At 46.4% G+C, this 24011-nt stretch overlaps 1 protein-coding gene across 1 annotated transcript; it reads right to left on the reverse strand.

Annotated features, from left to right (window-relative positions):
• Positions 1-8373: 8373 nt before the first annotated feature.
• Positions 8374-9327, reverse strand: OR6Q1 (olfactory receptor family 6 subfamily Q member 1). Its single transcript, XM_025878378.2, has one exon. The coding sequence runs from the start codon at positions 9325-9327 to the stop codon at positions 8374-8376; it is 954 nt and encodes a 317-aa protein (XP_025734163.2).
• Between the last annotated feature and the right edge of the window lie 14684 nt (positions 9328-24011).

Genomic DNA, 24011 nt, shown 5'->3' on the forward strand with positions numbered 1-24011 from the left:
GACAGGAAGGGTCCTGGTAAGGTAGAATGATGCTGGTAATTCTTCTAAGACCTGAATACACAGATGCTGCACAGTCTCCCCAGTGCTGTCTCTCCTCTCGTGCATAGGTCCTTATCTCGATCTGCAGTGAAAAAGGTCCTGTGGGAACCAGGAAGTCGATCCTATCTGAGAAGTCAAACTGCTGCTACAGTTGTATTCCCTGCCCCAGAGAGACAGCCATGGCAACAGATAAGAGAGAGGCTGCCCTTGTAGACGGGGGCCAGCCAGCAGCCAGGGTAGGCCTCAGACAAGCCTTGATCATCACATCAAGGAAAGACTCCTTCTTTACTGGGAAAGAAAAACCCAGCGAAGAGGAAATCAAAAAGATGTTTTCAAGATGTCCTTCCCACTTGCTACAGTAAAGCCATTTAAGGCTATCCATTCATTCTTTCTTTCATTGACTCTGAGTTTGTCCAAATTCTGTGCCTAGTTTCATGTCTGACACACAGTAGCCATCCCATAAATATTGAAAAAAAAAACCCTCTATTGACTTAATCTGCATCTTGCTAAGATGCCATTCATTCAACAGATATCAACTGGCACCTACTATATGCAGCCACTGTGCTGGGTGCAAAGGTGGTGACAACAAACGAGGCACAGCCCTCAGACCACAGAGCTCATGATCTCTTCAAGGAGATGATCCCTGTGTCTCCCAAACCTGGGAGAGTAAACAAACTATGAAGTGAAATCAATTGCCTTAATACAAATTCAAGCCTCGAACCATGAGAGTGCAGAGGAAAAATGAATTCTAACAAAGGGGTATGTAGGGGAACTTTCCACTGGAGGGGTGGCATATGATTTAGGCCTTGAGCAACAAGTGGAAATTCCCAGGCAATGAAACATGAGAAGGACAGTCCGGGCCAAGGAGCACATCAACAAAGTTTCAAGACAGGAAAGCCGTAAGGAGTGCAGAGTCACTTGAACACAGCCACTGATGGGAGATGCAGGGAGCAGGTGGCCAGATAACAGAGGGCCTTCCTTGCCAGACTCAGGACCGTGGAGATACTCTGCAAGAATGGGGAGCCAGGGAATTACTTATGTGGAGAAGCAGTGTGCATTTCAATGTGTTTGGGGAGATTGAGAAGCGATCAATGTACTGAAAAGAAGGAAAATTGATCAGGAGGCATAGGCACAAAATCCAGGAAACTGTTGAAGCCATGGGATGGGGAAAGTCTCCTGGCACAAGGGAAACTCTCAGTGTGGGGAAGGCAGGGTCTTTGAGGATCCTCTTTGCCCACTGAAAGAGAAAGTCCCTGCTGAATGAAGCTGGGGACAAGGAGGAGACACCAGATGGTGAAGAGAGGATGACAGAAATGATAAATAAGAAATCATCCTTGGGCTTGCAGATTAGGACATGAAATCAAGCATCTGGGATCATAGAGATGTAACCAAATCAAGAAGAGGGTTAAATGAGAACGTGTGTCTGCTCTAGAGCTCTGGTGACAAAGCCCGTCCTTAAAATCACTACGGAAAGCAAAACTGATACGTTCTATCAAAGGAGTGATTTAGACGTAGGTGCCTCCATTAAAAAAGAGAGAGTCTGTGTACATAGTAAGCACCCCACTGAAATTCTTTAAATTAAATGGGCTGATGAATGAATAAATGCATGAATAAACTAGCCGTGACTATGAATTATGACACGGCCACATGGTGGTTGGACTAAAAGGGACAAAGCCCAGAGAAGAGTTAGAGCTTCTGTAGGTTGTTGTGTCGATGTTATTTTATTACAGTCTGATGCATGATGACCAGTTGCCGCCAGGATTTCTGCCCTCTGTGTCTTTGGCCCTCAATCTGAGGACATCAGGCACCATGGAAGGGTTACAAAACTGAAATACACAAGACCTAGTCCTGTGACCTCTTGGCCACAGGAGAGTTTCCAGAAGCTTCCCCACTCTGTTCTCTGACCCGGTTTCTCTTTCTCCCTTCAGATAGTGCTGCATGTGAGAAGTGCCCTGAGGACCAGTGGCCCAGTATGGGGCAGAGTCTGTGCATCCCCAAAATGCTTGACTTCCTGTCCCACCACAAGCCCCTCAGCGCAGTGTTGGTGGTCTGCACAGCCCTGCTCTTCCTCCTTGCCCTGGCCATCTTAGGCATCTTCATCCAGCACCACCACACCCCCATCGGCCGAGCCAATAACCGCCAGCTCAGCTACCTTTTGCTGTCCTTCTTGGCCTTCTGTTTCCTCTGCCCCTTCCTATTCATCGGGCACCCAGGACCCTTCACCTGTGCTATGCGCCAAGCAGGTTTTGGGGTCACCTTCACAGCCTGTGTGTCCACTGTGCTGGCCAAGACCCTCATGGCGGTGGCAGCCTTCCACGCCACCAGCCGGACACCCGGATTAGGAGGTGGGCGGGGCCGGTTCTCCCTAGCATCGTCCCCATTGTCTGTTCCCTGGTCCAGGCAACCTTGTGTACGCTCTGGGTGATCAGAGGCCCCCGCGGCCTGTGAACTCTACTGAGCCTAGATCCACGATGACAGTAAAGTGTGATGAGGGCTCCTTGGAACTGTTCTATGCCATGCTGGGTTACTTGGGTCTGCTAGGGCTGGTCAGCTTGCTGGTGGCCTTCCCCGCCCACCGGCTGCCTGACACCTTCAACGAAGCAAAGCATATCACTCTTAGCATGTGTGTGTGCTCCTGTGTCTGAGCCTCCTTCCTCCCTGCCCACATGAGCACTCAAGGCAAGGACACGGTGGCCATAGAGGTCTTTGTCATCTTAGCATCAGGAGCAGGCCTCATGTCCTGCCTCTTCTTTCCCAAATGCTATATCATCATTCTCCACCCCAAGAAGAACACAAAAGAACAAATGCTTGGCAGGCATCCTCTCGGGCGAGGTCAGAAGCAGACTGTGGGGTGTGCCGCGTTCCCAAGGATGCCCTCCCTGGGCTGGCCACCAGGACAACACGCCCTGTGACACTGGTCTGGACCCCTCCTCGTCACTTAGCGGCTTCTACCGTCAGAGGGACATGAGACATGTTTGCAATAATGTTGTCCTCGATGGAAGCATCTGGTCTCATTCATCCTGTGGCCACTCGGCAGCCAGCCAGTGCCTGGTGTGGAGTGGAGACAGAAGAGCTGTTTGGTGAACGAATAAGTCAACATCTGCAAAGCTAGTATTGGAGGAGATCTTGCAGAGGAGGCAGCGAGGTAGAGTGGTCGGATGGAGTCAGAGAGTCCTGGCTCAGAGCCTCCTGGCTCCTCCATGTTGCTGCTGTGTGAACCTCGGGGTGTGGCTTAACCTCTCTGAGCCTCAGGGTCCACCGACATAGAATGAGACTATAAGGCTCCCTCTGGGTTGATGTGAGGATGAAGTGAGAAAATGTGGGGAGAGCCCAGCACATACTAAACACTCAAAGGTAGGTATTTAAAGTCATCCATCCACCCTGTCCTTTTACAAGGGAAATAATGCCAAGAAGGGACCAGTATACCCGGGCATCATTGTGCAGTTAGATGAACAAGTTTAAAGACCTAGTTCTCTGTTTCCTTAGCTGTGAGACTTTGGACAAGTTACATTACTTCTCTGTACAACATTTTCCTCATGTGCAAAGGGAGGTAACAGCACCAACTTTGTGGGGTTATCAATGAGGAGTAAATGAATTAGAATTTATAAAGCATTGACGATATACCTGGCCCATAGTGAGAACTAAAGTATTTGTTAAGTAGTTCAATAAAATTATACAGAGTGGCAAACCTGGATGTCTTGACTCTTTGCTGAATAACTGAAACTTTTATGAGACCCTTGCTCCAAGCTATGCCCTGGGGAGGGACATTCAGAACGGCTGAAGTGGAGCCCTTGCAAAATTTGTGATCTAACATTTCCAACCTAACCTGATCGGAGTAAACTGAATATATCTCTTGTGGAACTAACTGTTTTAACAACCTGCACCTGCTCTGGCTGGCCACTTACCTTTGGGTAGATGAGGACAGGTGACTGGCACAGACCCAGCTGAGCAACCACTAGAGAAGAGTCTGCTCTAAATTAAGCCCCTCGAGGGCGCCTGGGTGGCTCAGATGGTTAAGCGTCTGCCTTCGGCTCAGGTCATGATCCTGGAGTCCTGGGATCGAGTCCCGCATCGGGCTCCCTGCTCCTTGGGAGCCTGCTTCTCTCTCTGCCTTTCTCTCTCTCTGCCTCTCTCTCTCTCTCTCTGTCTCTCATGAATAAATAAATAAAATCTTTAAATAAATAAAGCCTCTCGACTTCCTTGGGAGTGTGGGGGTGCTAATGAAGCCCACAAAGTTTTGGGCATCAATTAGTTAAATGTTAGTGCTCCTGGAGTGCTCTCTGGGGAGGGACAGAGCTGATGGCACTACACAGATGGTCTCAAGGTCCCGAAGCATCCACATTTCTGGGCAATGAGATCCATTTTAAGTTCCTGTCAAAAGGGGTTTAAAATGCTCCTATCTTACTGACCAAGAATGATATGTAGATCACGACAATGAAGCCACCGATGGAAACAAGGATATAGGTAGAAAAGACTCAATTTAGAGAAACAGAAAACTGTTCTAAAATCTATATTTAAAAAATTGAAACATTAAAAAAGGAAAATTACAGAAAAAAATAATAAACAGAAAGCTGTAGCATCCCACAGCCAAAGCCAGTGTTTTGACAAACAGCTTGGAAGTCAAGGATTTCCAAGGATTTCACATGTGAAAATTGAAAAGCAAGAGACCAACCATAGAGTAAGACCTCTGAAAAAAGGAATGGGAATCCCAACACAGGTGTAAAGGATAAAAAGACTGTGGAACCATAGAAGGGGGTCCCATAGACCAGCATCAAAGTCTTCAACAATGGTTACATGATGGTACACAGCAAAGTGTAGAGTTCTGATTTCAGTATGTAGATCCTGTCACTCACACCAAGTCCCAAGTCAAAGGACCTTCTCCAGGATGGCTCCCATGTAGCCCCTAGCTAACAATTAAATTACCATCTAGGTACCCAGAATGGACAAAACAAGTTGAACAGTATTCTTTACAGCATTCTGTCTTAGTTAAGTCTTACTTCTCTTGGGGCACCTGGGTGGCTCAGTTGGTTAAGCGACTGCCTTCAGATCAGGTCATGATCCCAGGGTCCTGGAATTGAGCCCAAATCAGGCTCCCTGGTCAGAGGGGAGTCTGCTTCTCCCTCTGCTGTCCTTACCTGCCCCGTCGTGTGCTCCCTCTTGCTATCTCTCTGTCTCTCTCAAATAAATAAATAAAAATAAAATTTTAAAAAATTATTAAAAAACAAGTCTTATTAAGGAGAGCCCGTGATGTAATGAGCACTGGGTATTATATAAGACTGAAGAATCACTGACCTCTACCTAGGAAACCAATAATACATTACGTTATTAATGGAATTTAAATTTAAAAAATGAAAAAAAAAAACAAGTCTTACTTCTCTCAAATTATTCATTGTGACATTCTCTGGGTACCTCTGGGTCTCTTTGGTATCCCCCAAAGAAGGTATTATATTCTCAGAAATGCCCTATTTATAAGAATACATACTTTCCTGTCATGATTTCATAATTTATCTTCATTGCAGAATGATCTACCATTAATAGCGGGTTTAAAATCTTCAGCTGTCGAAACTTCCAGTTTAAAATAAGTCACTGGGATGTAATGTACAGCATAAGGAATATAGTTATTAACATTGTTCTACCTTTGACTGATGGTAACGAGACCTATCAAGGTGATCATTTCATAATGGATAAAAATGTTGAATCACCATGTTGTACACCTGAAAGTAATATGGTATTTTGTCGATTATAATGCAAAATACAAAGCCAGAAGCTGATTAATTAATTAAAAAGAAAAACTTTTGCTGTCAATACCTACAAATATCATGCCACCTCACAAGCACTTCAGATTCTGGTAGGTGGGTCTTTTTTTAAGGGAGTGATTGCTTTACAGTGTAAATACTCACACTCACGAGGCCTCTATTTTTCAGTTTTTTCTTTTTTTTTTATTGAAGTATAGTTGACCTATAATATTATAGTATCAGTTCAGTTTCTCATGTCAGACTTCATTAAAGCAAGACTCACTTTTACATACTTAGGATCCTTTCTAAAAGTATGCCTCCGTGTTTTTACCATTTTAAGTAATTTATCTTCCACAAGCTCAAAATTGTAAGCTTTACCAATACTTCCCATAGCGTTGTTCTTAGAGTCAAAATCCAGAAAGCATTCTGTTCGAATTTGAGTTCTTTCTGGAACCATAAATGAAAATGACATGACCCGGTATGAAGGTTCATTCTATATGTCAACTCCACTGGGCTAAGGGATGCTCGGACGGTCATTAAAATATTATTTTTGCGGTGTGTGCGAGAGTTTTTCTGAAGAGATAGCACTTGAAGAAGTAGACTGAATAAAAAAGATTGCTATCATCAATACAGGTGGGCATCATCTAGTCCATCGAGGGCCTGGATGAACAAAAAGGAGCAAGAAGGGAAAATTTGTTCTCTTGGCTGGTGCTGGGACATCCATCTTCTCTTGCCCTTCGACATTAGAGACCCTGATTCTTGGGCCTTCAATGTCAGACCACAACTTACCCCATATGTTCCCCTTGTTCTCAAACCTTCAGGTCAGACTGAATTACACCACTGATTTTCTTGGTTCTCCAGCTTGCAGATGACAGATCATGGGACTTCTCAGCCTCCATATTGTGTGAGCCAATACCTATAATAAATCTCTCAATCTATCTAAATAAATAAATAGTTATATCATTATCATTATAATGATAGATGATAGATAGATAGATCTTATTGGTTCTGTTTCTCTGGAGAACTCTTATATACCCGGTATGATTTGCTTTGTTTCCCTCAGCCAGAAACCTAAAAGTCAAATGCATTTTGTGTTCAAATCTACTCAGGTCAGGTGTCTGAAAGTTCTACTTTTATTTCATTCATATGAATTCTTATTTCTGATTCTGAAAGGTTCTCATCTTTGCACTGTTTATGTATCTTGCCATCATCCAAAAGAATATAAAGCACATATATAATATTCAATAAATTATATATAATTTTCACCAAATGAAATGGTTTTCAAAATGTGTGATTTGTGCCCTCTTTACTAACCATTAAGCAACAGCTAAGACACTGGGTGGGGCAGGGGCGTAGATGCTGTGGGCACCATCATATCATCTGTTGATTCTTGGCCAGGTGAGAAACACCATCACAGAAAATCTGTCCTTCCCCCAACCCAGTCAAGCTCTGCACTTTTCTCTTCCATACGCTGTAGTTTCTGGAATGAACATTCAAATGGTGATCGTAAATGTTTTTAAGAGTACAACTATCTAAGTGTAGGGAATGACTTGAATTATAATTGTCTTTTAAGCCTTACTTCAAGTGAGCTGACATTGCCATACAGATCTTCTTAAATGCATTTTCAAAGCACAGTTTGGTAAAGAGGGCAGGTGGGTCTATATTTCAAATAAGGCAATGTAGCTTCGAAGAAAATAAGTACATGGATCACAGTGGAAAATCAGCTGTGGTTCTGAGGACTTTGTGGTGGAACCTGCTGGTTGTCTGCCAAAACTTGTTCTTTCCTTTTTCTCCACAATAATCAAATTGGGGCTGGGTACCTGGCTGCTTAGCTATGGACTATTTTTAGCACCCTGGCAATTAGACATGACTATGGCTAGCTTCTTACCAACAGAGGTGAGTAGAAATGACGGTTTCTACATCTAGTGGAGAAACTTTAAGACATGGGGTTTGCTTCCTCTGTGATCTATCCTCACCCTTCTTGCCTCCTGGGACCCTGTGTTGACCGTGTAAATAACAAGAAGGCCCTAGATCGGGGATAGGCAAATGGTCTCTGTCACAACTACTCAACTCGGTCATTGTAGCACAAAAGGAGCCATAGACAACATATATGGTGTGACTGTATTCTAGTAAAACTTGATTTATGGACACTGAAATTTTTAACTTTATAATATGATTATGAATCATGAAATACTATTCTACTTTTGATTTGTTTACAATCAAACATTGAAAGTATAAAAACCATTCTTAGCTCACAGGTCATTAAAAACAAGTGCTGAGTTGAATTTGGCCTACCGCCCTTAGTTTGCTAACATCTTAAGAGATGTTGACCCTACAGATGGAAGGAACTTGGGGCTTTGAATGCCTGTTGAGCAGAACCACTCACCAACCTGGAGCACTCACCTTGGACGGGTGCAGGAAAGAGGAAATCTCCCCTCTTTAAGCCGCATTACAGTTAGGTGTCTCTTGTTACAGCAGATTAATATTTTACTTTAACTAATACCTAATCCATAACTCCTGGCTACCCAGGGCACTGCTCTGCCCCACAGCCCTCCTTCTGAAAAGCCAAGACAAGAAAACTAGGTCCTCACTTGCTTCCTCACTGACCTTTCCAAGACCTGAGGGAAAAGGCTCGGCCCAGAGCTCCCTTCACCTCCTTGTTCCGAAGACTGTAGATGAGGGGGTTGAGCATTGGCGTGACAATGGAGTAGAAGACAGACACCACCTTGTTGAAGTTGAAGGAGAAGGCCACTTTTGTCCGGACATACATAAAGAAAAGAGTGCCATAGAAGAGGCTCACCACGGTCAGGTGAGCTGCACAAGTGGAGAAGGCCTTTCTACGCTCAGCGGCCGAACGGATATGCAACAACGTCCAGACAATGTTGCCATAGGACACAGAAATGACCGTAGAGGAGGCCAGGAGCACCGCCAGGGAGACTAGGAAGTCTGTGGTCTCCTTCAGGGTGACATCTGAGCAGGACAAGGCTAGCAGGGGTGAGGCATCACAGAAGAAGTGGTCGATGACATTGGGGCCACAGAATGTCAGCTGGGACATGAGGTAGATGGGCAAAACAGGTGTAAAGAGGCCCACCAGCCAACAAGCAGCTGCCAGACGGATGCAGGTGCCCCACGACACCAAGGCCCCATATCGGAGAGGCATACAAATGGCCACATAGCGGTCATAGGCCATGGCAGCCAGTAGGAAACACTCGGTTGCTCCCAGGAAGGTAAAGATGAAGAGCTGAGACAGGCAGCCAGCATAGGAGATATTCTTGCCGCCACCTACCCCAATAAAACCAGCCAGCATCTTAGGCACTGTCACTGACATGTACCAAATTTCAAGGCAGGACAAGTGCGTCAGGAAGAAATACATGGGTCTACGTAGCCGATGGTTCAAAGCCACCACCAAGATGATGGCCAAGTTCTCCACCAAGGTGAACAGGTACATGGTGAGGAAGAGTGTAAAGAAGAGGAGGCGTGCTTCATGCACCCCAGCAAAGCCCACCATGACAAACTCTGTTACGTGGGTCCAGTTTTGGGCATATGGCAGCATATGTGGGAGTGGAAGTCAGGACACTCATAGCCTCATAGACGAAGACAACTCCAAGAAAACCAGTGAGGATGGTGCACTAAGACATCTTTCATTTTGGAAGAGGAAAGCAAAGTCCAGTCACTGTCCCTGCCCTCAAAGAATATATAGTCTGTGGAGGAGCTTCAGAAAACAGACAATTTCAGTACAAAATTTAAAGTGCTGGGGGCACCTGGGTGGCTCAGTTGTTAGGCGTCTGCCTTCGGCTCAGGTCATGGTCCCAGGGTCCTGGGATCGAGCCCCGCATCGGGCTCCTTGCTCAGTGGGAAGCCTGCTTCTCCCTCTGCCACTCCCCCTGCTTGTGTTCCCTCTCTCGCTGCGTCTCTCTCTGTCAAATAAATAAAATCTTCAAAAAAAAAATTTTTAAGTGCTGGATATAGATGGTGATATTATGGGAGGAAATAACAGGGAAGCTCCCCCAGTCTGGAGGAATCCAAGAACACTTCCTGGAGGAAGTATTGTCTCAATCGGAACCTGGAAGATAAGGCTAAGTGAGTGAGATAAAAGAGAAGTAAAGAGAGCACAGCAAGGGGGCGCCTGGGCGGCTCAGCCAGTTAAGCACCTGTCTTCCCCTCAGGTCATGATCCCAGAGTCGTGGGATGGAGCCCCTTGTCGGGCTCCCTGCTCAGTGGGGAGTCTGCTTCTCCCTCCTCCCTACTCTCCCATAAATAAATAAATCTTGAAAAAAAGAGAGAGAAGGAACACAGCAGGTATAAAATCCCAGACACCAGAGAGAACACCATGCATTTGGGAAATTTTAAGTACATACAGGTTACCATGGAAGTTAAAATCTTGGCTTCCTGATCAAGCATACCTGGCTTTAAATGCAAAAGAATTTAACTAATAGACTAGTGCGATTTTACAATAGATAATCCCTCTAAAGCATTTAGCACCATGTTTGGGTCAATACACAGTAGAGAAAAATTTTAATGTTGACTTCTCCTGGAGTCGAGTATGGAGGGAAAATGGCTCTTGTTGAGCCTGAGGCGCTTAAACAGAGGAGCAAGCTAAGCCCTCTGCCCTTCATAAAGACCAAGTTTGCTGTGCCAAGGCAGCTTTGGCTTGTGGTGGAAGGATTAAGAAGGGACACAGAAAGCCAAGTGGGGAGGTTTTGCAGGTCATAGCATGGGGTGATGATGGCCACAGGCACGAGGCATGGGGAGTGAGCGGGGCTATTCAGAGACAGAATCGGGGCACCTGGGTGGCTCAGTAGGTTGGGTGTCTGCCTTTGTCTCAGGTCATGATCTCGGGGTCCTGGGATCCCCACGTGGGGCTCTCTGCTTAGCGGGGAGTTGGCTTCTCCCTCTGACTTTCCCTCTGTGTTCTCTCTCTCTTCAAATAAATAAAATCTTTAAAAAAGAGAGAGCGAGAGAGAGACAGAATCAACAGGATTGCGTTTGAATCCAAGTTCCAACGTCAACTTGAGATGTGTGACCACGGGCAAATCACTAAAAATTCCTTTTTTAAAAGCAGATAATAAAAAAAAGAGGTGTTGGGAATGCAAACTGGTACAGCCACTGTGGAAAAAAGTATGGAGATTCCTCAAAAAATTAAAAATAGAACTACCCTAGTATCCAATAATTCTACTACTGGGCATTTACCCAAAGAAAACAAAAACACTAATTCAAAGGGATACATACACCCCAATGTTTATTGCGGCCTCACCTACAATAGCCAAACTGTGGAAACAGCCCAAATGTCCATCGATTGAGGAATGGATAAAGAAGATGTGGTGGATATACATACAATGGAATATTACTCAGCCACCAAAAAGAATGAAATCTCGCCATTTGCAACAACACACATGGATCTAAAGAGTAGAGTGCTAAGTGAAATGTCCGTCAGAGAGAGACAGAGACCATACAATTTCACTCATATGTGGAATTTAAGAAACAAAGCAAATGAACAAAGTGGGCGGGGAGGAAAAACCAAGAAATAGACTCTTAATTATAGAGAACAAACAGATGGTTCCCGGAGGGGCAGGGGGGAGGGGCTGAACTAGGTGATGGGGATTAAGGAGAGCACTTATCCTGATGAGCACTGAGTAATGGATAGAACTGTTGAGTGACTACAATGCACACCTGAAACCAATATAACATTGTGTGTTAACTCTACTGGAATTAAAAATTTTTAAATAATAATAATAATAATTTTTTTAAATAAAAAAGAGGTGAGTGAGATGAACACAAGGTGAATAAGAATAAGAGAAATAAGATGAATTCCTACCTTGTTTTAGATTAAATGAAAGAATATAAGGTCTCCATTATATGGCTGTTTTAAATCACAACCCCAAGTTCTTTGACACTTTTCTCATTGAAAAGCGGGGCCTGTGGCCACTTCCCTTGAACCTGGGCTTGGTGACTGCTTGTCTACAGAATAAGACAGAAGTTATGCTGTGCCAGTTTCCAAGCCCAGGTCCTAAGAAATGGATTCCTCTTCCTGCTTCTTGGAAGGCAGGCACCAGGGTGTGAGGAAACCCAAGCCGCCTGCAGAAAGGCCATGGTGGGAAGGAACTAAGCTCCCCACTCTCAGCTGGGGCTGAACTCCCACGGACAAGCTGGCCAGGTGACTGAGCCACCCGGGAAATAGATCCTCAGCCCCCAGCCAAGCTAGCCCAGCAGACACCAGCCTGCCCTGCTGGGCCGTCCCCCACATTGCTGATTTTGGAGCTAAATAAGGGATTGTTGCTACTTGAAGCCACTAAATTTGGGAGTGGCTTGATGAGCAGCAATACATAACTGAAACAATGACATCCTGGTTCTGTAACCTTGGGGGAATTATTCAATATCTCGGACCCTCTGGAAAGGTATTATGTCTTGCCTACACTCACAAATGCCTACACTGGGATTTGAATTCAGGTTGACAAGGTCTAAAACTCTTGCTCCTTCCCCTAAAAAAATAACTAAGCACCTTCCTGCTGGCTTCAACATTCCATGATTTCCTGGCAACGAAAGCACGGAGAGATACAGTCAGGGAGAGGTCAAAGTCCTCAGATTCCTGCATGCATCTGCACCATGCCTAAATCCACAGCGAATGGTCTGTAAACACAGGCTTCCTGGCCAAATCACTGCCTCACAGCCCCAGACACTTTATGCTTCTGCTGGCTCCAGGACATTCCAGGACACCATCCCTGCACGTTTCTCCCCTCTGCAAGCTGCCTTATAATCTAGCAGCTTAGGAGCAGTGCCTACCCTTCCTGGATGCCCTTCCTAACACATACTCGCTGCACACACATGCTGCAGAAGCCTGACCTGACTTGCTGTGTTATAAACAGTCTTCATCGCATCCCAGGCCCTAATTTCTACTTAATAAAGTAAAATGAAGCCAAGTCTTGTTTTCCAAAAGCCCAGTATTTAACCTACATGATTGTGTGGATCATCGAATCAGCTCTTCCTCTGCTGCCCAAGATCCAGTTGTGTTCTTTGAGATCCAAGACACTAACTCCAGCTGTGAAATGGATTGAATCTTTATACCGAGAAAACCATTCAAAAAGTTTAAATGCATAAAATACTTGAATAGATGTCCCATTACTTCATTTACTAATGTATATTAATTCCCCCTCATTCATTAAAAAAGAAAGAAAGAAAGAAAAAAGGAAAGAAAACACATTCAAAAAAATAAATAAATAAGGAAGAAAGATTCTTACAATTATCAAACCCTTGGCAAAGTTTGAAATCAATAGCATTTGAAACGGATTAATCTATAATTTACTGATGTGGTTTACCCAGACTTAGATTCCTGCCACTTCCCCAGTCAAGCTCTCTTCAAGGAGCCCCTGGGTGTCAGGCATTGTACTAGGCACCAAATCCGTAAGAGTTCATGAGCCCTGCCCTTGAAGAGCCCAGAGTCTTACAGGGGAGACAGGAAGTGTCCAAGGGCTACCACAGCAACATGATGAGCTCCTTTTCATGCATCTGGGAGAACAGCAGGGACAGTTAGTCTGGCCCCTAAGGCAGGCGAGAGATAGGCAAAATCAAGAAAGAATTTCCAACCACATCACAGTGAGGGACGAGATAATCCTTGACGGACAAAAATCAAATCCTTGACTGACAAAATACTAATCCTAGGGCGCCTGGGTGGCTCAGTCGGTTCAACGTCTGCCTGCGGCTCAGGTTATGATCTCAGGGCCCTGGGATCCAGTCCCATGTCAGGCTCCCTGCTCCGCGGGGAACCTGTTTCTCTCTCTCTCTCCTCTGCCCCTCCGCCCTGCTCGTGCTCTCGTGCATGTGTGTACTCGCTCTCTCTCAGATAAATAAAGTCTTTAAAAGATAACAACAATAATAAGAATCCAGGTTCAGCAGAGGAGAGTGGGGTGGGCCAGGGAGCAGAGGAGATGAATCTGTGAGAAGAGACTGTGGGGCCCCCACCAGGGACAGAAGACAGAGGAAGCAGGACCCCATTCAGGCGTCAGACTACTCCGGTGTCTTCATACCCCAAGTCCCCCACCTCCTAACCAAACTGTGACGAAAAAAACTAGATGGAGGGCAATGTCCAACCCAACTGAATGGATTTTTCATGGAATCGTGTAAGTCACCAGGGATGGGTTCAATGAGGAAAGCTTTCTGGGCAAGTTTCCGGAGGAGCCGAGCCTCCCCTCAGAGCACTCAAATCCTTTGTTGGTAGGAGAGGAGCCTCCCTCCAAGGAGGGAAGAGAGGATGTCTACCGAGCTCCTCCCATGGCCCACATTCTGCGGGGCTTAGATCATCTCATTTCGTCCCCACAACAAGGCTGCGATCCCATGACCTAGGCTTTGTCAAGGTAGGACTGTCCTGGGTTTCATGCCGTTGAAAAAACAAGCTCAGAGACAGCAAGTGACTTGCCTCAGATCAAAGAACTTGGACGTGACAGAGATAGACGCAAACGCCGACGGGCCTGACCCAAGAGCCGGTGCCCCCCACTCGGGCCATGCCGCCTCGCTCTGCCATGGCCTTTCACTGTAGGACACCCCTGCACCCAGGCAGCCGCCCTGCCTGTGAGGTTAACTCCTCTGCACTCAGGGGCCCGCGGGAGAGATGCTTCACAGGCTCCGGGACTATTAACCCATGGGCCTCCTCTCTGGGTTGAGAGAACTTTATCAGCCAGGTGCACGTAGGGAGCAAGAGCCAGCAGGGAAGGGGACAGTCACAGGGGACAATCATGAACGTGACTGAATGCAGACAGAGGCCGCACAGGCGCTTGGCCTAATCTGACGTCCTCAAAAGAAGGTGCTCCCTTGGCTAAGGTTTTCCCTGACAAATACAGAAAAACAGTTTGGGGTTCAGGCAGGGAAATCCAAACTGCACTCCTGCAGCTGTTTGCAGCTACGTGACCAGCTCCCTGTCTCCCTGCTCTCTCCACCTAGCCTCTGGGACGCTCGTCACCAGTGGTGAGACGAAGTGCCAAATGAGCTCACTAGCACGCAGACAAAAATTTCGGGAAACAGCCACCACCCCAGGGCGAGCAGGCAGTGGTGGGTGGGCTCCAGGAGGCAGACAGCAAAGGCTAGGCTCCTTGCCCCCACTCACGGCATGCCCACTTCTCCGCTCCTGTGGCAACGTGACAGCCATGGCCCATCTCTCGCCACCCGGGTGCAGACAGCCCGGGTGCCCAGCACCGCCTCTGCAATCGGGAGCGGAGCTCGGCTCTGGCACCATCGGGGACTAGCTCTAGCTTGGGAAATCCCTTGATCTTGCTGAGCCTCGGCTTTCTCATCTTCACATGGGGGGCACGACACGCAGATTTGCAGGGCTGGTCTAAAGATGGAAGGAAACAGCAGGAAGTGGCGTTCAGGGACTTTGCCCTAATTGTCTTTGTTCTCTCTGCCTGTGTGGCTTCCTCCTGCACTTCCTGCAATTCTCTGCATAAGGCTATTTTAGCAGAGCGGCCCGTTCGGACCGCCTGCCTGAAAGTGCAGCTCCATCACGCTCCAACCCCCTTCTTGCCTTGACATTTTTGTCACAGCCTCACTGTCATCTGTTAGACATTTATTTGTTTGGCTATAACATCACACACACACACACACGCACGCACGCACGCATACACACAGCTCCTTGAAGACAGTGCCTTTGTCCACGACTGTGTTGCCAGTGCCAAAAGGAGTCACTCGTTTGTAATCTGCATGCAATAAATTGTGATGTAATAAAGGACTGGGTACATGCTCTGAGCATCCTGCTGAGCCAGAGTGCTATTTCCTTTCCACATTCAGCTACTGGTCTCAAGGCAACAAGAAAGCAAGGAAGCTCACCAGGACTTCTGGAAGGAAGCACCCTCCTGTGTGGGTGTGGATGTCTCTGCAACCCTCCTACCCATCAGCTCCAAGACACGAGATGTCTGTGGATCTGGACTAGCCCGCTCCCACTGGCCTGTGGGCGGAATGGGTGGAAGTGATCTTATGTATAATTTCCTTTTCTTAGCTACTGACCTTACTTTTAAACTTCCTGAAAAACTGTACTATCTCAGCTCTTTTCAAACTCTGCTCCACTGAGCCCTCGATGACTAAGTCAGGTAGCTATGCAGGGGAAGAAAGGGACCTGGCATGTGAGGCTCCCAGGAGCCTTGTTTCAACCAGCTAACAAGTGACAGAGTCCAGAGGAGAATACAGCCCAGCCTGACCCCACGGCCCACCATCCTTCCACGATGCCACCTCCCCGGGGCTTAGCAATCCTACCACCAAATCTGATCAGTAACTGAGAGCTTCTCGAATTATTCTGGCAGCTTCAGTACTGAATAGGCATGACCTGTTCCTCACGGCTACTCACGTATAGCCTCCCCATAACGGGAGCACACGGGAAATGGAGGCAGAAGAAAATACATGGAACATCTCTGTAGTCAGATGTGCAAAAGAGACCCCAGTGCCAGGGTGAGCTGGAGAGCCCACTACTGCAGAGGGAACCAAAGTGAGCATTGAACTTTTCTGAGCTTCTAGCTCCTAATCTTTAAATGGGAATAATACCTGCTTCTCCGGGCTCCCAGGATATTAAGTACATCAGTGAGATAACGGACGTGCAGACTCTTTGAAAACATTAACGGTACACCCCAGGAAGACCTTCTTATAATCTTGCTTCTGTTGCTCCCCGACTATGTGATTACCGCTGAGTTTCAGTAAAGGGAGAGCCTAGGGGGTGGCAGTCTCAGTGGGGCCCCGGGAATGGCCTTGAAGGCGCAGCTGATTAACAAGCAAACTGAGTCTGTTTAGACTGTAGGTTAATTTTAGGTGACTGGAAAGGGAGGGGAAATGAAGGGAAACTTGGCACCCCTACTCTATGTGACCTTAAGCAATCCAGTCGAATTCTGTGTGCCTCTATTTCTTTGCTTGGAAAATGGGTTGGTATTTAAAACCTCAATGACTCAGTAAAAGAACTTTCAAAAGAAGAAATGAGACGACAAATTGGGGCAACTCTGAAGAAAGGGTTGGGTTATACTGAAGTCAAGAATTCTTACTCTAGGGGCACCCAGGTGGCTCAGTCGGTTGTGTGTCAGACTCTTGATTTTGGCTCAGGTCATGATCTCAGAGTCGTGAGACTAAGCCCCACGTTGGCCTCCATGCTGAGTGTGGAGCCTGCTTAAGATACTCTCTCTTTCTCCCTCTCCTTCTGACTCTCTCCCCACCTCATGCTTTCTCAAAAAAAAAAAAAGAAGAAGAAGAAGAAGAATCCTTACTCTAGACTTGGTACCTCTTTGCAGATGATGTTCTTCCATGCTCCACCTTCTGTATGCTCTCTGGGTATGAGCTCCGAGTTTCCAGCTTTGGTGTAAACCAGAAACTGAATAGCCTCTCTCCAGGTGCCTCTAAAGAGCCACTCACCTGCCCCCTGTTATTTCCCCATCTCTTCTCTGGGGGGAACACAGAGGCCTAACATACTCAGAACCTTGGGGCTGGGGGCAAATGTAGGTCATGGATCTCACTGTGGGACACAGACCCCAAATTCAAGGATCACAGCTTCTCTGAACCTATGGAAAAGGGAGATCCACCATCAGCTGAACTAGAAAAGGAAGAAACAAGGGTTGTCACTGGCTATAAGATGACTCATATCCCACCCCCCGGGTGTCCCATTCTCCCATGGGATCAGGTCTCCACAGAGGTTTGAAGCACTCAGACAAGAAAGGAAGGAAGATAATGAATCATGGAAAACTCGGCCCCAGGGGATGTACGGAAGCTCCATGGGAGTCCCAAGTGTGTAGACTAGCTGGACAAACATCACTGCAGGACGAGGGGCCTGCTGAGGAGGATTCCACGCCAGCTGGACTCTTTGCCAACGTCTCTGGCTCCAACTACTCTAGTATAGGGTGAAATGAAATCTTGAGACTTCCACATTTATGAAGGACGCGAGGAAGCCTTCCTTCACTAGAATGGGCCAGATATCCCCTCCCTACCTGCCTGCCCTTTATCCCCCCGTGGGGAAAATCTACAATGACCACAACGGATGTTACCTCATAGCTTCTCTGGGCCAGGATCTGTGCCGTACAGACGTGGAAGACCCAGCCTGAATCCTGAAGGAGCTCAGAGTCCAATAAAGGTTGTGACTAAGACTCACTTTCATCCAGAACGTAGCAAAGCCAAATTGCCTTCCTTCCAAAGAACTTCCTCCAGAGCATTTGATGATTATCTGCAGGCTGAGTAATCTTTCTTCTCCAGAAAGGAAATATGACATCATTTCACTATAAAGCAAAAGGAACATCAGGGGTGTGATCCTATTCTGATCGTAGGAGGCAGCTGAGCCAAAGCTAACAGCACCCTGTGGACGACTGGCCTTGAACATTTCCTAAACACACGGGTTTCTCTTTGCGTCATATGACTGCGTCGGCCTAAATGCTTCAGGGGCAGGTAGCTTGTGTCCCCAAATAAATGAGAAAGCTCCTGGATGAGAGGACCATGTCTTACATTTAGCTGCATCCCCCAGAACCTAGTGCCATGTAGCTCAGTGTAAAACAGCACAGACATGGATTTGAATCCACATGAGCCTCTTGATGGATGTGTTACCTTGAGCAGGTCGGGCCCTCTGAGCCCACTTTCTCAGCGATAAAGCTGGAAGATAACACCATCTGACAAGGATGTGGTGAGAGACAAACGAGGTACCGAGAGTGAAGAGCTCCCTCACCTAACTGGACATGAGGCAGCCACACTATAGAACTTTGGGCCGCTTGAGGCAGGGAGGACGTTGAACAGTGGCATACCTATGTCCCTGCACAGTGGAAAATTTTCAGCTCTGACCCAATTTGACCCAATCTGACAGAGATGCTTCCTCTCCCAAAATGCAAAGCAAACCGCCCCCTGCTCTTCGGTGCTGATATCTGAGGCTGGTCCAAAGCCGCTGGGAAGACCACCACACCAGCTGGCCGAGAAAGAACTACCTGGAAAGCCAGGGAAACAGGCAAATGCCAAACCCCTGCTGTCACACCCCAGCCCCCCTGGTTCCTGTCTTTCTCCTCCTCCCCTCTCTCCCTCGGGAACATTCTCTCTTCTGCCAGCAATACTCTGCCTTTACAGTGTAAACCAACCCAGCCTTGTGGGTTTTCCTGAGTCTGTCACTCCGTTGTCCCAGTTTTACACCCTAGAAGTCCAAAATCAAGCAATGAAAGGCAGAATGCTTCTCTGTGAGTGAGGGCAATAAAAGAGGCTTCAGATGATCAGATTCCTTTTATTTTGCTCTTGCCCAAAGAATCAAATATCCCAGCCCAGAAACCAGAACACAGAGGAGGATGAGCAGCTGCCTCTCTGTGACAGAGGACGAGGAACCCAGACCGGAGGGAAAGGCTGGGGGGCTTCATCAGTTCCTCTGAGTGGGGATTTGAAATCAGTAGTTGTACTTTTATATATCATCATCATGAAGGATACAGAATTGGATGCAGTTGTTATTCCAGAAGAGAGGTCAATCTTCTCTACATGATGATTTGCAGCCTTAAAAACATCCAGAAGCAAAGTCTGGCCTGGTATTCTTGCAGGTGTTCTTTTTAACACATTTTTATCATGCCATAATTCCGATATCTACACAAGAAGAAACATAATGACTTTATACCCACTACCCAGCTTTATCAAATATTAGCTTTTGACAATTGTTATGGACTGAAGGTTTGCGTCTCCCCAAAGTCCTATGTTAAATCCTAATGCCCACTGTGATGGTATTAGGAGGAGAGGCCTTCAGGAACGAAGTTGGTCATAAGGATGGAGCCCCTATGAATGGGATTCGTGCCCTTATTAAAGAGACGCCAGAGAGTTGTCTTGCCCTTTTTCCACCATTTGAGAATACAAGAATTCGGCAGTCTGTAACCCAAAAGAGGGTTCTCACCGGAACCCATCCAGGCTGGCTCCCTCCTCCCTCCTAAGAATTCCAGCCTCCAGACCATGAGAAATAAATCTCTGTTGTTTATAAGCCACCCAGTCAATGGTATTCTGTTACAGCTCCCTGAACTAGGACAGCAATATTTACTTAAGATCTTTTTTTTGAAAAAATACAATTAATAAGGGGCACCTCAGTGGCTCAGTCAGTTAAGTGTCTGATTCTTGGTTTCGGCTCAGGTCATGGTCTTGTGCTCATGCGATCAAGCCCCGGGTCAGGCTCTGCACCCAGGGTGGAGTCTGCCTGAGTCTCTCTCCCTCTCCCCCTCCCCCCTCCCCCCCCCCCCCCTTCTCTCTCCCCTTGTGCATGTGCTCTCTCTAAGAAATAAATAAATAAAATCTAAGAAAAAAATTAATGATAGATACATGATAGAAAGATAATAGATAGGGGCGCCTGGGTGGCTCAGTCAGCTAAGCGTCTTGCCTTCGGCTCACGTCATGATCCCAGGGTCCTGGGATCGAGCCCCGCATCGGGCCCCCTGCTCAGTGGGGAGCCTGCTTCTCCCTCTCCCACTCCCCCTGCTTGTGTTCCCTCTCTCACTGTGTCTCTGTCAAATGAATAAATAAAATCTTAAAAAAAAAGAAAGAAAGATAATAGATAGATAGAAAGATAGATAGATGATAGATAGATAGATAGATAGATAAAAACAATGCGGTTGAGGCCCTCTGTTTATCCATGTCTGTCCCATTACCCTCACCCCCTCCTCACAATTAACGAATATCATAAATTGGGAATTATCCCACTCATGCATGATTTATGGTATTTGCTATCCATAAACATTTTGTTGTTTTGTTTTGCATGCCTTTAAAATGTATATAGATGGTATCCAGCTCCATATATCACTTCATAATTGGCTTTTTTCACAGAATATTTTTATTTTATTTATTTATTTATTTATTTATTTGACAGAGAGAGAGACTGAGACCGACCACAAGCAGTGGGAGCAGCAGAGGAAGAGGGAGAAGCAGACTCCCCACTGAGCAGGGAGCCCGATGTGGGGCTCGATCCCAGGACCTCAGGATCATGACCTGAGCTGAAGGCAGTCGCTTAAATGACTCAGCCACCCAGGTGCCCCCAGAATATGGTTTTTAATATTTTTTGTTGGGGTGCCTGGGTGGCTCGGATGATTAAGGGTCTGCCTTCAGCTCAGGTCGTGATCTCCAGTTCCTGGGATCACGCCCGGCTTCCAGCTCCCTGCTCAGCACGGGGTCTGCTTCTCCCTCTGCTCCTCCCCCTGCTCATGCTCTCTCTCTCTCAGATGAATAAATAAAATCTTTAAAAATATATTTGTTGTTATACTTGCATCTCTGGTTCATTCATTTTAATTTCTGTGTATATTACATTGTATTAACAAAACCCCACAATTTCCTTATTCATTCTCTTGCTGGGGAGCATTTAAATTGTTTCTACATTTTGCTATTCCTAACAACGAACATTTTTATACACATCACATCCTGCACCTCTGCCAAAGGCTTCTAGAGCAGTGAGTGGTTCTCAAAGTGTGATCTGGCTAACAGCAAGAGCATCACCAGGGACACGTCAGAATGCAAATCCTCGGCCCCAGACCGACTGCATTAGAAACTCTGCAAGTGGGGCCCAGTGAGGTTTGCTTTAATGATACCTCCGGGTGATTCTGAGACAAGCTGAAGTTTAAGAACGGCTTCTCTAGGATGTACACCTAAATGAGCATCTCCCACATCACTAAATAATACCAAATTGCTCTCTAAAGAGGTTGCCCCAACTATATTCCCACCAGCGGTGCCTCAAAGTCCCATGTTTTTTATTTCAGTGACTATTTTTTTACGTTCAAATATTCTAATTGGCCTTTTGTTGTATCTCTCCATTCTTATTTTCAGCCTATTTTTTCCGTAATTGCTTATTTTTAATGTAAGTTTTGATTTCATTTATTTCTTTGAAATAATCCATATATTTACTCTAAAGCCTTGTCTGATTGTTCTGTAAAATCAATTTCTTCTGAAGCAAATCCATGTTCTGACTGTTGGTTTGTTGGCTGCTTTTCTCAGTATTAGCTTTATTTTTTAAGATTATTTATTTATTTGAGAGAGAGAGAGCACGAGCGGGAGGAGGAACAGAGGGAGAGGGAGAAGCAGACTCCTCACTCAGAGGGGAGCCAAACATGGGGCTCAATCCCAGGGCCCTGAGATCATGTCCTGAGCCGAAGGCAGACGCTTACTGACCGAGCCTCCCAGGCGCCCCTCAGTATTAGCTTTTACCCATCAGGTTTTTACTTGCTTTACAGTCTAACTGGGATACGAGGTGGTGTGTTTGTTTCAGTTCTTTCTCCTCCTCCCCTCCTCCCCCCTTCTCCTTTACCTCTATATTCAATTATCCTGTTGAGCAGCTTTGGGGTTCCCCAGTCCAAGTCCAGGTCTAGTAAGAGCAGCAACAGGGACTGTCCTGCAGAGCCAATGGGCTGTGGCCAACCCAGGCTGGGTCAAGGGGAAGCTTGACTCAGCACTTGGTCACAAGGCTGTTTCATCTTTCTCTCCCCGCCTGGAGCTGGATAGGAGCCATTGCTCCTTCAGCATTTGGCAGCAGGTTTATTTCTAGCCTCCTCCCCTCAGGGTGGGAGGTAAGGAATGAATATCACGCTAGCCCAGGGCTTCAGTCAGGGAGCCTACCTCTGCTTCCCCGTATCACAGGGAATACCTTTTTTTTTAGAGAGCGAGAACGAGAGTCAGGGGGTGGGGGAGGCTGAGGGAGAGGGAGACAGAGAATCTTAAGCAGGCTCCATGCCCAGCGCTGGGCCCAACGCAGGGCTTGATCTCACAGCCCTGAGATCGTGACCTCAGCCGAAATCAAGAGTCAGGTGCTTATCCGACTGAGCCACCCCAGCGCCCCTCACAGGGACTACTTTAGATCATATACCACCACTGACTGCCTCTGCATCCAAAACCCTGCCAGTCCACCCACCCTTTCAGCCCTGATTGCTGTTTGTGTTTTTCTATGCCAGCTTGGATCTTCAAAAATGCTTGTCTTGTATTTAAACCTCACTATGCCTTCTGTTTTCTCTTTTTGTTTTAGCCAGTACTGCTATGTTTGTGGAGCACAGGGGATTCTTGAAGCATGCACTCCGTCTTGATCTGGCTGTCAGCACGTACTGTTAAAGAGAGTTGGATTGTGTAAATCTCAACCATAGTCAAAATCTGGATGCCCAAAGTGGCTAGACCGGGTCATCTGTGGTGATGAACGCCTCTCAGCCGGGATGAATTTTGTCTCCATCTGTTATGTATAACTGAAGCCCCAGGCATGCAAGAGGCAGTCACATCTAAAGATTAACTGAATCTATGCTGAATATTCAGAATTCAAACAGTAATAGAGTAGAAATCAATAGAATTGAGATAAAAGTTTGAAGTTAACTCGTTTTAGAAAAATCTATTCCTATGATACACAACTGTAGAACCTCGCAGTGTTGTAGAGAGGACTAGAGTCGGGGAGGCACTTAGCACAGGCCTTAGTACATGTCTTAGGTCCATTAGGATGCACCTGGTATCAGGATGCCCTACAAAGGGGCCAGAGGATCCATTGGGTATAGAGGTCTTTAGAGGATCAACAGGAAGAGAGAAACAAAAGGGAACAGGAAATGTTCCCAGCCAACAGAAAGAAATTTTCTCCAGCCAACAGGAGGGAAGGATTAAAAACAGAAAAAAATGATTATCGCCAATGAAATGAAGTTTTCCTCCCTTCTAGTAACCTTCACCCTGTACACCATAAACAAGGAATTACTAACATAAATCCACAGGCTTTGGAAATCCAGAGAAGCTACTAGGAAGACAGCATATTAGACCCTCTGGAATGTATTAGTACATTCTATGAGGGCTGGGATTTATGTGTTGTTCATAGATCCCTGCCTAGGGCACAGTGAGCGTTTAATAATTATGGAATGAAAGAACAGATGAAAATGTTTGTTGTGGCAGATCCCACTGCGAGCATTTGTGAGGATGAATTTATATTGTGCATACAGAGGGGTAGCAAATCAGCAGAGGAAATATTCTCTCAGCCTCTAAGATTCAGTGTAACTCCAACTCCAAAGGAAAGAATCAAACCAAAAAAACGTACGTGGGGAGGCCAGGGGGAGGATCAGAGCAGGAGCATTCTCTCTGCACATGGGTTTTCTTACTTGTAAACGAGACTCAACAGCACTTCCTATGGTGTAGTTTTGAGGAGGCTTTAGGATTACGCATGCGCAGTCATCCGCATAGAGTTGGGTATATGCATTAGGGTACTCTAACACCTCCGTCAGAGTTGCTGCTCTGAAACATTAATCAATAAGAATATTTACTAGTCCCAGCACCTGGGAATCAGAGGGG

The sequence above is a fragment of the Callorhinus ursinus genome, unplaced genomic scaffold, assembly GCF_003265705.2.
Source record: "Callorhinus ursinus isolate GAN/ISIS: 27379988/994484 unplaced genomic scaffold, GSC_fseal_2.0 scaffold21, whole genome shotgun sequence".
In the NCBI taxonomy this organism is placed as follows: Eukaryota; Metazoa; Chordata; class Mammalia; order Carnivora; family Otariidae; genus Callorhinus; species Callorhinus ursinus.

Excerpts from the sequence above, each read along its gene's own strand:
- OR6Q1 (XM_025878378.2), bottom strand. The coding sequence starts at position 9,327 with ATGCTGCCATATGCCCAAAACTGGACCCACGTAACAGAGTTTGTCATG.